General features: G+C 37.7%; 1 protein-coding gene across 42 annotated transcripts in view; it reads right to left on the reverse strand.

The window, feature by feature from the left end:
• TASP1 (taspase 1) overlaps positions 1 to 16628 on the reverse strand; it is a 392837-nt gene that overhangs the window by 372079 nt on the left and 4130 nt on the right. For all 42 annotated transcript variants that reach the window (XR_014831932.1, XR_014831935.1, XR_014831943.1 and 39 more), the window contains exons 2-4: positions 10642 to 10860; positions 7212 to 7279; positions 4186 to 4254 (exon numbers count right to left, since the gene is read on the reverse strand). Coding sequence is in view for 10 of the 42 variants with exons in the window: in XM_085003106.1 (XP_084859232.1) it covers positions 4186 to 4254; positions 7212 to 7279; positions 10642 to 10786 (282 nt within the window). In the remaining 32 variants the exon portion in view is untranslated. The remainder of the gene's footprint in view (positions 1 to 4185; positions 4255 to 7211; positions 7280 to 10641; positions 10861 to 16628) is intronic.

Consider the following 16628-nt stretch of genomic DNA (forward strand, 5'->3'; position numbering starts at 1 on the left):
AAAACATAGATAGATAGATAGATAGACAGACAGACAGACAGACAGATGTACAAGGAAAGCTACAGTAAGTGTTTTATGAGTTCATTTTCTATCAGAATCTATGAAACACTTTCTACTTTACCAGAGGCATTATGACAAACCCAGATCTATATCCAATTTTCTCACAGAAGAAATTCCTATCACAAGCTATACACGTGAAATGTGCAAAATTATGGTCTAGAATTTAAAATCCACTTCCACTATCCAAACCAAAACTGTTTCAAAAGTAGGCATGAAAGCAACTGTCTTCCAAATGCATAGCCCTGAACACGAAGGTCAAATAGTTTCACAAATGCATCTTCTCTGCTGTGAGTGAAACCAGTCCTGCTACCCCATGGATAAAAGTCACTCTCCCATTAGGTCTAAGGAGAATCTCAAAAAGGCTATAATTAAATGAAAAAAAAATGGGATCAAATCACTTTAACAATACATTATTTATTAAAATATGATCTATAAACTGACCTTTTCATTTCCTTCTCAACTTTTTTTTTTTTTTGTCTTTTGTCCTTTGTCTTTGCAGGACTACACACGAGGCAAATGGAGGTTCCTAGGCTAGGGGCTGAATCAAAGCTGTAGCTGCCAGCCTACACCACAGCCAAGGCAACACCAGATCCTTAACCCACTGAGCAGGGCCAGGGATCTAACCTGTGTCCTCATGGATGATAGCTGGGTTTGTTAACCACTGAGCATAACGGAAACTCCCCCCACATTTTGAAGATAAACAAAATGCACTTTGGTGTCATCTATTTTCATTTCCACACTGCAGAATGTCTCTCCAATAAGTGGTCATCTTCCCTCCCAAAACGCCAAGGGAGAAGCTCATCAACTTAACAGGCAGCAATTTACATGCTTACCCTCTACCCCTTACTTAGTGAAGGAAATACACCCTCTGGTACCCAGACATTGTAGTCTTAGGATGACACCACTTGTCTGTCCTGGTAGATGAGAGAAATGAAACCACGCAACGGAATGAGATTCCAAGAAAAGCTCAAAAATGATTTGTCCAGATGGCCTGTATAAGTTATAGAGGCCACTGAATCACATCATTTTTTATTATAAATTTTCTTTTCTTTCACTTTATCTCCTCCTCCTCTGTGGCATTAAGACGATCAGAGTATTTTTCACTATTTGGGTAAAAGAAAATTTTCATATTCTTCAAAATACAAAGCCAGATATCCCTTTAGCCAATAAGGACCATGAAGCCATTTCCACCATTTCAATCCACAGTGAGCAAGGTGCTCATGGAATTCAAACCAATTTTAGTTATCAGAGTAATAATGTCACAAGCAAGTTTTAAAAATATGTTTTTTTAAAGTCAAAAAGTATATCCCAAAGTCAAAAGACAAAGGTATGATGATTTGCCACACCTACTTGATAACTAGGACAAAACTTAGCACTATTCAGTAGATTCCTCAAAATTAAAGATAAGTGGTTACTCTCAAACACAACACAGTATAAATTAGACTGTGGGATTTTTCAGTTGGCTGAAAGGACTTAATATTGTAACTTATATTTCTTTAAGTACCAAAAACATAAAAATTCAATTTTTACATCTTTCCATTGACCAAACCATTACAATACCTCCCTCATTAAACTCTTTATTTGAAAATCCCACCCTGTTTAAAGGGGATGAATTGCAGTTGTGCAAGGTGAAACTGCAGGGGGCAGTATAAGCATGACGTCCAACATAATTCTTAAGATCGAGGAAAATTCTTCCAGTTCGGGTAGCCTTAACCTTTAAACAACTAACATATATTTCAACCAAAGATTCCACATTAAAATAAATTTTTTAAGAGAATTCACTGAAATTCTTCCTCAAACTTAATAATTAAAGGGAGGAAAGTACACTGAACTCACTCAGGCCATGCAACATAGTCCAATCAAAATAACAGAATACATTCTCTTAAAAACTTTCATACCCACACTCTTAAAAAGCACAGGTCATCATTCAAAATTATAAAGCTCTCTTACTCGTGTGTAACTCATTCCAAAAAGGATTTTAAATCATTCTTAAGTATGCACAAGAAAATTCTTTAAAAGTGGAATTGACATTGTAGATCAATTATACTAAAAAAAAAATTTTTTTAAGAAAATATCAGTATAAAATCAGTATTGATTCATCACAGGAAAAAATGTAATGAAATATTCATCATTATATAAGTAGGATTTGAGAAAAATTAAAGTTCTTCTAAGATGCAGAGGAAAAGGAAACTTAATTTTACTCAATTTTGTATTCATAGTTGCCCGTATGTATATACCCCAGCTATGCATTAACCTTCTTTCTCCAGACCCACAAGCTCCATGCACCTGTAACCTCAGGGCATCAGCTTCTACACAAAGAAAAGTAATTTGTAATTAACTACTGAATTAAGTTAAATGGAGCTTTCCCTGTGTGTGTGTTTAGAATAAAGGTAAGATGTGGTAGTAAGGACACTGATATTTCCATCACTTTTCTCCTTTTATCTACAACATATAATTAACCTTTCTTTGACACTGCAAACTTGTCATTAACTGTTACCATAGGAGTTCCCGTTGTGGCACCGCGAAAACGAATCTGACTAGGATCCATGAGGATGTAGGTTCGATACATCCCTGGCCTCGCTCAGTGGGTTAAGGATCCGGCATTGAGTGAGCTGTGGTGTAAGTTGCAGATTTGGCTCAGATCTGGTGTTGCTGTGGCTGTGGTGCAGGTGGGCAGCTACAGCTCCAATTCCATCCCTAGTCTGGGAACCTCCATATGCCATGGGTGTGGCCTTAAAAAAAGCAAAAAAAAAAAAGCTACCATAAATATTCACCTCATATATATCATTTCCAAAGTACTTCACAATAGTAATAAACGCTAACAGTTATGCTTACCATGTACCACACACTGTTCTCAGTGATTATCAATTGTTAACTCAGTTAGTCTTCATAACTCTACAAAGTAGGGATCATTATCCCCAAATTATAAATAGGTAGACTGAGTCAAGGAGTGCCTGTGAGGTGCCTTGGGATGCATGGCTAATGGTTGGTAGAGCTGGTATAAGGTTTATCAGGCTCACATTCACAACGCACGCCTCAGAGACCAAACTATGGTGGAACTGGTGCCACCATATACGTTCACCTTCCTTGACTACATACAGCAGGACCAAGCTGGAAGCATTAACAAAGACAGTATACAATCTACAAAGCATGACCAAAAGCTTCCTGAGAAAAGCACAGCTCCAAGCAGGGGAATGAATACAGAGAAAACATGGCTTGGACTTTTGATAAACTCCTGGGCAATCTTCACAGGGAAGGGCAAGGCCTGGCATGTCCTGGTAGGGAACCTGGTATGAGAGCCTAATATAAGGGCCACAATCCAGTAAACTCAGGACGTCTGCCCTATCTCCTCTTCCTCCTCCAAATCATCACTGCTTTACCTTCATGTCTTATTTGATTCCCCTAGTAATCTTCTCAAGCAAAAAACTATCTGTTCACTGTAAGCCTCTAAACTGACTTACACAAATCTACCTTCTCTAAGTTTGAGCAGCAGAAGTCAGTCCCCTGAAGCCCTCACATCCCAGGGACAAACCCATGCTCAAGGTTCCCCATTCAGAGAACAGAGACCCTCACTTCAGAGTACAAAGAATTATAGCAAACTTGAGAGCCGATTCACTGAAATCCTAAGGTCCACAGTTCATTGGACATGAACCTAACAATCACACTGCCCAAGACACACCTCACAAAGCACCACTTCAGGATACACATCCAACTGCTAAGTTTGTAAGGAAACGTCCACTCCACTTTGGACACTTTTGGACAGTTGGCATTTTTTTTTGTTTTCTAAACAAGGGAATATATATTAATTCGGGGAGTAGGGAAGAGTTAACTTCAGGAATTTTTCTTCTGAAAATATTAAGGAAATTTAAGCATCCAATCACCAGTAACTTGCATTCATGAATCTCACAAAACTGGGGAAAAAATGATTTAAACAACTTCTTTTATTACTCAGAGAAGTCTCCAATGAAAACAACCCAACAACATCATAGGCTTCTTCATAACTTGTGAATGGCGTTGGGTAACACTGGTCATATAATTGCTGGTTGACTAAACAAGTTTCATGTCATTTAAGAATAACGAATATAAACTCACAAATATTTTAAATGAAACAAAGAAAAGAAATACCTCAAGCTCCACCAGAGCTGCTGTCACTGCATCTGTCGCAAGAGCGCCAGCCTGTAGCTTTTCAATTGCCTATGAAACCAAGGGGCAAGATTATTCATTGTAAAACCACAACTTCTCAAACAAACCCAGAAACTTTCCAAAAGCTTAGAGAAGTGCAGGAGACATTTAGAGTTAATAAAAATTGATCACTAGAGTTCGATTTCATACTTCAAGATATAAACTAGTTACATTTAAAATAAGCAAGTGTTGGAGTTCCCGTCGTGGTGCAGTGGAAACAAATCCAACTAGGAACCATAAGGTTGTGGGTTCGATCCCTGGCCTCGCTCAGTGGGTTAAGGATCCAGCGTTGCCGTGAGCTGTGGTGTAGGTTGCAGACGTGGCTCAGATCCTGCGTTGCTGTGGCTCTGGTGTAGGCCAGTGGCTACAGCTCCAATTCGACCCCTAGACTGGGAACCTCCATGTGCCACAGGAGCGGCCCTAGAAAAGGCAAAAAGACAAAAAAACAAAATAAAATAAAATAAGCAAGTGCTTATATGCAGGATAATTTGTGATATAGCTCACTTAATATTATTCAAATTAAAACAATGAATAAAATCTAGCCACTAAATGCAAAGTACAAGGAATTTAGTAAGTGAAAGGGCTTCATTCATCACAGGGCAATTCAAATAGCCATAGAAATAAGATGAATTCCATTTTCAAGTAGGAATTCATATTTTATATAGATAATTGAATCTCAGACTAAGCTAAGAATTTCTTTTCCCACTGTTACTCCCTATCCCCCAGCTATAAAAAAAAACAGTGACCCTCAGTCACATAGGCATTTCAGAATCCTTAGATGGAAGCATACCTTTGACAAAAGCATTTTTGATACTATAACGTTTTTTACATTGAGATAAACATATCACATTCTTTTGTATATAATCTACAGAGAGGAAAGTCACTAAAATCACCTCATTTCTTACGTATAAATTAAGAAAGAAAGAAAAGAAAGACTGATTTCTTTTTTAATTTTATGGCCACACCCATGGTATATGGAAGTTCCCAGGCCAGGGGCTGAATCCAAGCCATAGCTGTGACCTATGCTGCAGCTGGGGTAACGCCAGATCCTTTAACCCAGTGTGCCAGGCCAAGGATTGAACCCACATCTCCACAATGACCCTCACATCAATGCGGTCAAATTCTGTGGGGGGGTTTTGTTTGTTTGTTTGTTTTTTGCTTTGCTTTTTGTTTTAGGGCCACACCCACAGCATATGGAAGTTCCCAGGTTAAGGGTTAAATCAGAGCTACAGCTGCCAGCCTACACCACAGCCACAGCAATGCTAGATCCCCAACCCACTGAGCAAGGCCACGGATCGAACTCACATCTTTATGGATACTAGTCAGATTCACTTCTGCTATGCCACAATGGGAACTCCCTGAGATCAGATTCTTAACCTACTGTGCCTACGGTGGGAACTCCAAGACTAATTTTTTAAATGAACTACTGGAGTTGCAATTTAGTCAATAAAGATCAAAAACTAACAACTGTACTCCTCATTAAACTTTTAAGAAATTGGAGTTCCTGTCCTGGCTCAGGGGAAACAAATCTGACTAATATCCGTGAGGACGCAGGTTCAATCCCTGGCCTCACTCAGTGGGTTATAGATCCAGAATTGCTGTGAGCTGTGGTGTAGCTCTCAGACACAGCTCAGATCTGGCATTGCTGTAGCTATGGTATAGGCTGGCAGATTCAGCTCCAATTCAAACTCTAGCCTGGGAACCTCCATATGCCATGGCCCTAAAAAATAAAAAACTTTTAAGAAGTTTATTTATTGTATAAATTGAGGAGGCTGGTTACACAATCTAAATGTATTAGATATATTGGACTATAGTCCTACAAAAGTAAACTGTTTCTTTTCAGATTTCAGGAAAAGATTTCACACTTTGAAAAATAACATAAAAATTATAAATAGCATAGAGAATATTTAGCTTTATTATAAACTTTCTAAAACAATAAATCTCTATAACATATATTTTTCTTATTAATTTATAAGATTTCATTCATAAGAAAAAGTTTGTATGTCTAATAAAGCATAACATTCTTTTTATTTTATTTTTTTGTCTTTTTTTAGGGCCGTACCCCTTAGGCTAGGGGTCAAATCAGAGCTGTAGCCACAGCCACAGCAATGCCAGATCCAAGCTGCATCTGTTACACCACAGCTCATGGCAACATCAGATCCTTAACCCACTGAGCAAGGCCAGGGATCGAACTTGAGTCCTCATGGATACTAGTCAGATTCATTTCCACTGAGCCAGTATAATCTTCTTTAAATGATATGAAAATATAAATGAAAAGAGTTGCAAGAGACCCCTATTTACTTGATATGCAATATCAAATTAACATTCTATTTGCATAAAAAGTAATGGAAAGTCTGCCGACAAGAGTATACAGTCAGGATCAAAATTACAACAAACTACATTTCTCTTGAGTCCATTCCTGCCTCTACATTAAGTATTCAACAATTTAGCAAAACCTCAAAAACCAAAAAGGAAAAAAAGCACAACTGAGTACAAGGGCAAAGTTAAACTTAGGAATGACAATGAATTTTCTATGAAACAAACTATGTGATGAAAATCAGAAGGAATAAATACAGGATAATCTCCCTAAGAAAAACACCCATTTTAATTTTTTACTGATTTTTTCTTCCCTTCATAGAAAGACACATTAACTGCCTTTGAGCTGTTTTCCCTACCCCTTCTATAGAGCTCAACGCCTTTGCAAAGATTAAAAGATATATGATTATGTGCCCACAATTCCAAAAATACAGACTTTAATCTGGGAAAGGAAGGAAAAGATCTAAGCATGATTTGCAAAAATAAAAGACAAAAAACAAAACAGAGACCCCACAAATACGAGCAAAATTATTTCTTGGTCCAAACCAAAGATTGTCTTACAAGTCAAACCTTAAAATTTTGAATTTCAAGGTAAAGCTGCTTTACGGTCAAAACTAAAATGTTTTGATTGGATAGATGCATTCTCTTCATACCTTTTGACAAGCTCGTTTGCATACATGTTTATATTCCTTGGCTTTGGATTCAGAATGATAACCTGCACCTGCAGTGAAAAAAATCAATCAATTGTTAGCTACCATTAAGATGTGAGACCTTGCTTACATTATATGAAGAGCTCATATAAACTGATACTCTCCAAGTGACAAATACAACTATTGTCCTAGGTATACAGAGTCTTAAAAATCTAACAACTTTTTTCTCCACCATAAGCCTTATGCCTTATCTCCTTTTTCAAAAGCTATTTTCCTGCTAGGGGCCCTTGGAAATAAACAACTCATGTCCCCAAAGAGGCTCTGCCGAGTTCACCTCTTCTCCTTTTGAAAACTTCCCCAAAGTTAGGAGTATTTTATTTTCTTTGCCTTGTTTTGTTGTTGTTGTTTGGTTTTGTTTGTTTGGCTGGAGGTGATAACCCAGACAGTGTTAAGGACAGAGTCCCTTCGAGTTCCTCTCTGTTGACCTTTGGGAAGTCCCTGCCAGAATTCTTAAGAGTAACTTTAGAAAACTAGGTAGTTTCAAAATAGCACTTAAAATTGAGGGGCGTTACATCCCATCTGTCCACAGACCCCACCAATCACTGCTCCTACCCAAACTTGTACACCCTCTCACCCCCGGAAAATAGCTCTGAAACTATTCAGGGTGGCTCTGAAACTCAGTGCCAGTATATTCACAACTGCCTATTAGAAATCCTGGCGGACCCTGTTTTAAACAAACACCTAGCGACTTCCTCAAGAGAATGGCTCTGAAATTTTGTTCCCTAAAAGATTAATACTTGCTTAGTTAGGAATTTGAGAATAATCTAAGAAAGAAACCACGACAAGAGCCCTTAAACTCTTGTGATGATTACGCTTTTAATCAAAGTTCTTTAGCAGGGTTGTGAACCCCCCCCCCTGCCCCACCCCCAGAGGCTGTGGCTCCCCAGAAGGGTTAAAGAACTACATCTCTAAGCCTGAGGGCTCCTCCCGTGAGACTGCGGACTAGGACACAAACTTAACCCACCTCTTCTCAAGGTAAAGAAAGAACTGGCCCAAGAAGGTATGGTTAAGGGACCCAAGAGAGCAGAAAAAATGCCCAAACAACTGGGATCCACAAATGATGCAAATTCTAATCCTATTTCTCAAGAGAACCCTGAAACTTCTTAGAACCTGTGTAGCTAATTTAACAAAACTCTCTTCATGGTTGTCTAATAAATTAGTCCCCAGTCTATTGTCTTAGATCTCAGGCCTCAATCCTTCAGCAGTGTTTTCCCAAAACCGGAGGAAAAGAGGCTGCAAATAGGCCAACTATAGCCAAATAGGCAACTTCAGCGTTTGGATAACAACACTAATAACATTAACATATCAATCCTCTGCTTAGAATAGGAAAACCTGCTCAGCATGGCTCCAGTGTATCTCTAATATCTGATTAAAACATGCTAATTCCTCTGTTAAACAAAGGAAAGGTAGGCTTAGGATCTAAACCACTGACAAGCAACAGAATCTAGCTAAAATTTAATCAACACTGTTTTTTTGCACTGTGTTTAAATTAATTTCTCTTCATGTAAGTGATACTAACACTTCACTTAAGTTTCATCTTTAAGATATTAAGGTTAAAAAGTGTTTAGCTGTTTTTTTTTTAATATTAGGTAAAAGTATAGTTAGTATTGAGAGATCTGGGAAAAAGCAAGAATCTGCTATTCAAATGACTAAAATTTGGGCAAGTCTCCTCTAGGGCTAAAGCGGGGGGGGGGGGACATAAAATCTCTACACTGGAATTGAAATTTTGTCCATTAAATATGTAAGATACATACTACACAATCAGTCTGACCTTTTTTTTTTTTCTTTTTCTTTTTCGGGCCGTACGTGCACCGTACGGAAGTTCCCAGTCTAAGATGCAGGCCTACGCCACAGCCACGCCAGATCCTTAACCCACTGAGAAAGGCCAGGGATCAAACCTATGTCCTCATGCTTACTGGTTGGCTCATATCCTGCTGAGCTACAGCGGAAACTCCCAGTCTGACCTTCTAATAATTTAGAACGGGAAAGTCACCCTTAACCCACACAACTTCCTGCCATCAGTCAGACTTCCTCCTATTACAGTTGGCCTCAACTCTAAGAGCATTACCATCAGGTTGTGTGTCTGAGAGAGGAGGGAGGCCACTACAACTGTCATGGGGGCAACTCTTTCCAACTCATCGAAAACTCCATATTGTTGCCTGTTACACATTTCAGGCCTTTCCTGTACATTTTTGCAAACACTTATTCTGAATAAAATAACTCACAGGGTACTATGAAAGGTGTGACACCAACATGGTATAGTAGAAAGAACACTGGCCTAGCATCTGAAGGCAGGAGATCTAGGCTGGGTCTACATATACCAGGATTATTTCTATAAATTTACCTCATGTCTTTGAAAAATCATTTGAAAAGAAAAGAAAATTGTACATGTTTTTTTCTTTGTTTGACTTTTTTTTTTTTTTTAGATTTTTCGGTATTAGATTCCATAAGACTGCCCAAGCTGCTCAGTCTAATAACTGGTTAATGACCAGGCAGAACACTACTTTGACAAGAAGAAACAATTCCATTCCTCACCCTATATCAAAGCTAACTTTAGACCCATCCTGCTTAACTGTCTGAGGACAGTTAAAAGGAGACCCCACCATTCCTTCTTCCTTCACAGAGGTCATGAACTTTAGATTCTGAATGCAGGCAAATAAAAATGGCTAAAGCAAATGGAGGGGGAAGGAGAAAAACAAACAAAACCCCTGGGCAGGGGCTGCACTGCTTGGAAACCTTAAATGCATCAATGAAGAGGATCCAGAGGTTGAACCTCACTGCGTCTGTCTTCAAGGTCCTCTGAAACAGACATCAGAGCTGACCAAGGGCCATGAGCAGTAGGCAGGGACTGAAGAGCCCATTTAAGGGTTTCTCAGCCTGGCCCTTGTAGGAACCAGTCATGTGACTGAAGCCACTTAATCTTTCTGGTTTTAAGGTTCCTCATTCATAACATTAAGAAGGCAAACTAGCTCTGAGACTGTATAAATTATACTCTAAGATGGCCAAACTCAAAACTGAAGTCAATAAATTTTTTTTAGCACCATTATTTTTAAAAACACAAACTAGAGTTTAAACAATTACTTTGGTTTTAATAATACCTAAATATACCTTTTATATGGGGTAAAAATAAATAATAGAGTAAGTGAGTGAAGGAGACAAAGGAAGAGCCATCACTATAAGATCTTCCAAGAGGGGAGGCATGGGGCTGGTGGGGGGCAGAGGCCCTCACTATATCAAAGTCAATCCCTTTGGATCCAACTCCTCTGGCAGTTTGCCTCCTCCAGACATGAAATTCAATTCTCAGTGTACTTCAAAGCAAGGAAAGAAAAAAACAACATAATTTCCTCTTCCAACTCACCCACTTAGAGCTTACCTGCATGCACCAACACAAAGCCCCCTCGCTTCTCTTTATGGGCCTGTTTTGTTTCCAACTCTTTGGCTGTTATTTTAACAGCCGAAACCTGAGATGATCTGGAAGGCAGCCCTTCTCCAGAACTCATCCCCTTCTCCATGGTCATTCTCCAAGATTACCATCTTCTATTGGGAAAAGAGCATACTTCCATCCAAAAGCAATTGCAGGAGAGGAACTGCCCTAAAGGAAAATAGGCAAAGATGGTATGCTTTTCTTTCCAATAACATAACACATAACTTACACAAATTTGTGCAAAGATAATGTTCAAAAAAACCTAACTGTAAAGTTATTTAACTGCGTAATACAAAGAATATAAAAAGGTTAGAATTTAAATCTCTCTGTCCACTGACAGTACTTGCTTCAAGTGGTATAAACAAAAGAACTGTTGTAAAAAGACCTCATATTGAATCCAAAGATATTTTATCTTTCATTTTATCTACATTGAAGAAAAGCTCGAATAACTCAAATATCACTTTCTATTCTCTCCAAACCAAATGCTAATAATCTCTGGGACATTCTAGAGCCACAGGCAGTGCTGGCAACATCCCTGATCCTTGATATAAAGCCTAGATTGCTATTTTTTTTTTCCAGCCTTACTGAGACATATGGGATATACACAATTGTGTAAGTTTAAGGGGCACAATATGATGATTTGATACACATATATACCATAAAATATTACCACAACGAGGTTAGTTAACACATCCATCACTTCATATAATTAGAATTTTGTCGCATATGGTGAGAACATGTAAGACCTTCAGACTGCTGCTTGCTTAAAAAAATAAAGCAACATACAGATTTACGTCTGCCTGCGAAGAACCTCCTAAGACAATTTAATGTGTCACAGCTCAGTAGTAAAACACAAATGCTAACAAAATTATATGACTAAAACAAGAAATTAAAATAACACTTGTGCAAACACTTGTTAATTTTCTTTCTTTTTTTTTTTTTCAGGGCCACACCTAGGATATATGGAAGTTCCAGACGAGGGGTCCAATCAGAGCTGTAGCTGCTGGCCGACACCGCAGCCACAGCAACCTACACCTCAGTCCTTAACCCACTGAGAGAGGCCTCATCCTCATGAATACTAGTCAGGTTTGTTACCACTGAGCCACAACAGGAACTCTTGTTAATTTTCATGAAAGTATTATTTCTGAGGTTCTCAAAAGATAAATCATAAAATACAAAATTTAATAAAGCAAATTACAAGTAACTTATACCACAAAGTTTCTAAGCTCACAAGCTTCTAGCAATCTTGGCTTAGTAATAATGATGGCAGAACACACTTCAAACTGTGGGAAAGTAGGCCATTTAAAAATCGACATACAGAGACTTGAAAAAAAATCCAAGAATAATGTGGTTGAAACTACTTGAACACCTAGATTCACACTGTTTGGTAAAATTCTGTGCCTTATTCAAAACTGAGAAATGGGGAGGGACACAAGTCTTTCCCAATAGAAAACATAAATAAATAGTAATATAGAGTGATTTAGCCAACTAGTCCAAAAGAGCAGTGTTACTTCAAAGTGTAGCCTGTTTGTTATCAATCTGCAAGAGATTACTATTTTATTAATATACTAATTGCTTTACATGCACATTTTCAACAAACTGTATACAGTTTTGTAATTCTTTTCTATTTCTCCACGTATTATTACATTTTTGAAACAATTTTATCTGCTACATCTAAGATAAGAACTTTTGCTTTTATCTTGCATTCACAGTTCCATATTTTTCTTTTCTTTTGAGGGTTTTGTGGTGTACTGTTTTTGTATTTTACAAAAGAAATGGTCAATAATGGATTGAAAAAAAATATTAAGTTGGTCTTTCTCACCAGAGATGGTCTACGAAGCATTGCAATATGGTATATTAACTTTCTATGATTCCTGATTTAAAAGTTCCATTTAATTTTTATTACATATCATTTCAAGAATAATTTTAAATTATACATATATGCTATTATATTAAAATGTTTACATATATTCAAAAATGCAGGAAAATTTTTTGATTACAAAAGAATGTTGAGGTTAATTAGATAACAGTGAATTAAAATGCCCGTTTTTGTTTTTGTTGTTGTTTTGTGGTGGTAGTTAACTCTCTGAGGATGGATTTTCTTCCAATGTCTTCACAAGGATCTACCTCAATTACCTTTATTTGACTTTGATTACTTCTCTGTAATAAGTCAGTTGACAAAGTCAGTTTAAATGATCAGCAGTTCATCTGTCTGTCCATACAGACCATAAAGTATGACCAGGCCATGAAATGAGCTTTGGCCCCCTAGTCCCACAAATATAGTTGTATGAAAACTCAGGCTTTGGAAAATTAAAAACTTCAGTTCAAAAGAAAACACATCCAAGCAGTATAAATTATAAAATTTACTCTAACTCACTGTCATGAGATGCATTTTTTCATGAATAACAAATAAAGAATATCTACATTTTATAATGAATAAGATTTGATGTAATAGGCATTTTAATGTATGTGGTATTTAAAAGCACTGATTCTCAAGCTTGTCTGAAAAAAATAAAATGTGGAAGATGAAATTATAGGCTATCTCTTGAGCAAGCCACCATCCCTTACAGACTATCTAAAGTGTGCTAATTTAGCAAATTATGTCATCTCAATAAACACCTCCAAAAATCCTGGCCCCCAAGTCTTGCTGGCCTAGGAAAGGGACTCAAGTGGACAGGCTATCCAATATACAACTCTGGCCTCCAACTCTCAATGGTTACTGGAATATTTTTAATTCAATTAGAAATGAAGCAATTTCTAGGCCAACATCAGTTTTTGCTTAACTTGGAACCATTAAAAGTCTGACCTTCCTAAAAGAGTTCCAACAAAGGTCTAAAAAAGGATATTTTTTTTTTAAAAAAAGGCAAGTAGGCAAATCCTAGTTTACAGAAAAATTATATATAAGTTTAAACAGATCAATAGATGCTAAAACCTCACTCAAAAGAAAAATGCAAAATAAAACTACACTCAAATATCATTTTTTAACTTGGATTGGCAAAAAAAGGTAAGAGTACAACATGTTCTGAGGCTACAGAGAAACAGAAGTTCTCATACACTGCTAGTAGGGGCCTAAAGTAATGCAATTCAACAAGTGCAATTTAGCAAAATAAACCAGAATTACAAATACACACCAAAGGACTGTCTGTAATAGGAATGATATGGACCAACAATATGTCTTGATGAAAGTGGTAAAAGGAGTTCCCATCGTGGCTCAGTGATTAACAAATACGACTAGGAACCATGAGGTTGCGGGTTCAATCCCTGGCCTCACTCAGTGGGTTAAGGATCTGGTGTTGCAGTGAGCTGTGGTGTAGGTCGCAGACATGGGTCGGATTCCACGTTGCTGTGACTCTGGCAAAGGCTGGTGGCTACCACTCCAATTAGAACCCTAGCCTGGGAACCTCCATTGCCGCGGGAGTGGCCCTAGAAAGGGCAAAAGACAAAAAAAAAAAAAAAAAAAAAAGAAAGTGGTTAAAAAAAAAGCAGCTCTGGAAAAAATGAGGCTGTGCTTGATATAGAAATATGAAATGACCAATCTTGAAGATATTTTGGTAAGTAAAAAAGGCATAGTACTGAAATACATGCAGTACCATATTTTGAGGGGAGAAAAAATGGTATAGCTAAATATATATGCAAAGTACAATCTGAAAGAATATCCAAAAAAATAGTATAATTGTGGTTATCAGAAGATTTGGATGACTGAGGGGCAAGGGTAGGATGAAAATATCACTGTTCCCCATTTTGTACCTTTTGATTTTGAACAAGTGGGATGTACTCAACAAAAAAGCTTTTTTACTTACTTATTTATAAAAGCACAAGGTAACTAGCCAACTCCAAGTTCCAAAATAGGGCAAGCCTATAAGATCCCACTTCAAAACTTCAATAAGAGGAGAAATGCCCCAAAAGTTCTCAACAATCATCCCACCCAGAGAAGGAATAGACAAACACATGGCCAATCAACAATACTGGCCAGAGAGGTCCTAATTTAAAAAATTATAAAGTTAGGAGTTCCCCTCATGGTGCAGCAGAAAGAATCCAACCAGGAACCATGAGGTTTCAGGTTCAATCCCTGGCCTCACTCAGTGGGTTAAGGATCCAGCATTGCCGTGAGCTGTGGCGTAGGTCACATGCGGGGCTCGGATCTGGCAGTGCTGTTGCTCTGAAGTAGGCTGGCAGCTGTAGCTCCGATTGGACCTCTAGCCTGGGAACCTCCATATGCCACGGGTACAGCCCTAAAAAGAGGAAAAAAAAAAAAAAAAAAAGCAATAAAGTTAGTATTTGGTCTTTACAATTAAAATAAGGAGTAAAATATAAATCATGACTGTAGATTAACATCGAGAATACCGGTGATATTTTTATCACGTTTGTAGCCATTATTATAAATCATTATTTGAAATGAATAAAGCATACTTACATTAATATACTGATCCATAAGATAGATGTTTAACACTTCAGTTAAGCCTTTGAGGTAACGCTCAACACAAAAAGATTTCCAACGAAAGAAGATGCATAAGTATGCCATAGTTTTAAGAAACAGAAAGCAATTTTATAGATCACTTTTATAATGCCTTTACTTTTGAATAATATGTTTGTATATGGACATTTTACGATTTCCTATCAGACAAGATATTAAAATTCATTTCATTATTTCTAAAATAACACTGGCCAAAAAAAAAAAAAAGGAGTTCCTGTTGTAGCTCAGCAGTAACAAATCTGACAAGTATCCATGAGGATGCAGGTTTAACCCCTGGCCTCGCTCAGTGGGTTAAGGATCCAGTGTTGCCATGAGTTGTGAGTTGTGGTGTAGACTGGCAGCTGCAGCTCTGATTCAGCCCCTAGCCTGGGAACCTCCATAAGTCTTGGAAAAAAACACTAGCAATTTGTCCATCCTCTGCAATGGTTGCTTAAAAAGTTAAACAAAGCTACCTTATGACCCAGCAATTCTTCTTCTAGGTATGTACTCATGAAAACTGAAAACATATTCACATAAAAATTTGTACATGGATGTCTATAGCAGAATTAGTATAGATTCTGCTATAAATTTGCTATTATAGGGGCATTCCCATTGTGGCACAGCAGAAACAATCCAACTAGGAACCAGGAGGTTGCGGGTTCAATCCCTGGCCTCACTCAGTGGGTTAAGGATCCAGCATTGCTATGAGCTGTGGTGTAGGTCACAGACGAGGCTTGGATCTGGCGTTGCTGTGGCTGTGGTGTAGGCCAACCGCTATAGCTCCAATTAGACCCCTAGCCTGGGAACCTCCATATACTGCAGGTGCAGCCCTATAAAAGACAAAAAAAAAAAAAAAAATTGATATTATATCAAAAAGTGGAAGCAACTCAAATGTCCATGAACTGACCATGGTTATATAAAATATAGTATGTTCAGGCAATGGAACATTAGTTAGCCATAAAAAGGAAGGAACTGCTGAAACATACTATGGTGTGAATGAACCATGTAAACTATGAAAGAAGTCAGACACAAAAGGTGATATATTTTATGTTTCCATTTATAGCAAATGTCTAGAATAGGCAAATCTGAACAGACAGAAAGTTAATTAGTAGCTGCCTAAGGCTAGAAGGATAGAGGGGAATTGAGGAGTGACTGCTAAAGGGGGCAGGGTTTCTTTGGGGGGGGGCAATAAAAATGTTCTAAAATTGATTGTGGTCATGGTTGCACAATTCCAAATAGAATAATTATCAACCAAATTGTACACTTTATGTGGATAGTTATATGATAAATGAATTATATCTTAACAAAACTGGAGGCAGGTACTTCTTGCTTCCCAAAAATTGTATCTTTACATGTAGGATGTATATTTTCCAGATTACCAAACCTAATGGCCTTTCCTTAGTCTTCTGCTTGCAACTTTGGATTCTCTAGATGCCCTTGGCAAGCTCTTCACGATCTATCTCACCTTTTCCACCTCTGTCCT

Source organism: Sus scrofa, chromosome 17, assembly GCF_054392235.1.
Source record: "Sus scrofa isolate SSC_HxYL_T2T_F1_AM1 chromosome 17, Sscrofa_HxYL_maternal_Yorkshire_Landrace_v2.0, whole genome shotgun sequence".
Taxonomy (NCBI): domain Eukaryota; kingdom Metazoa; phylum Chordata; class Mammalia; order Artiodactyla; family Suidae; genus Sus; species Sus scrofa.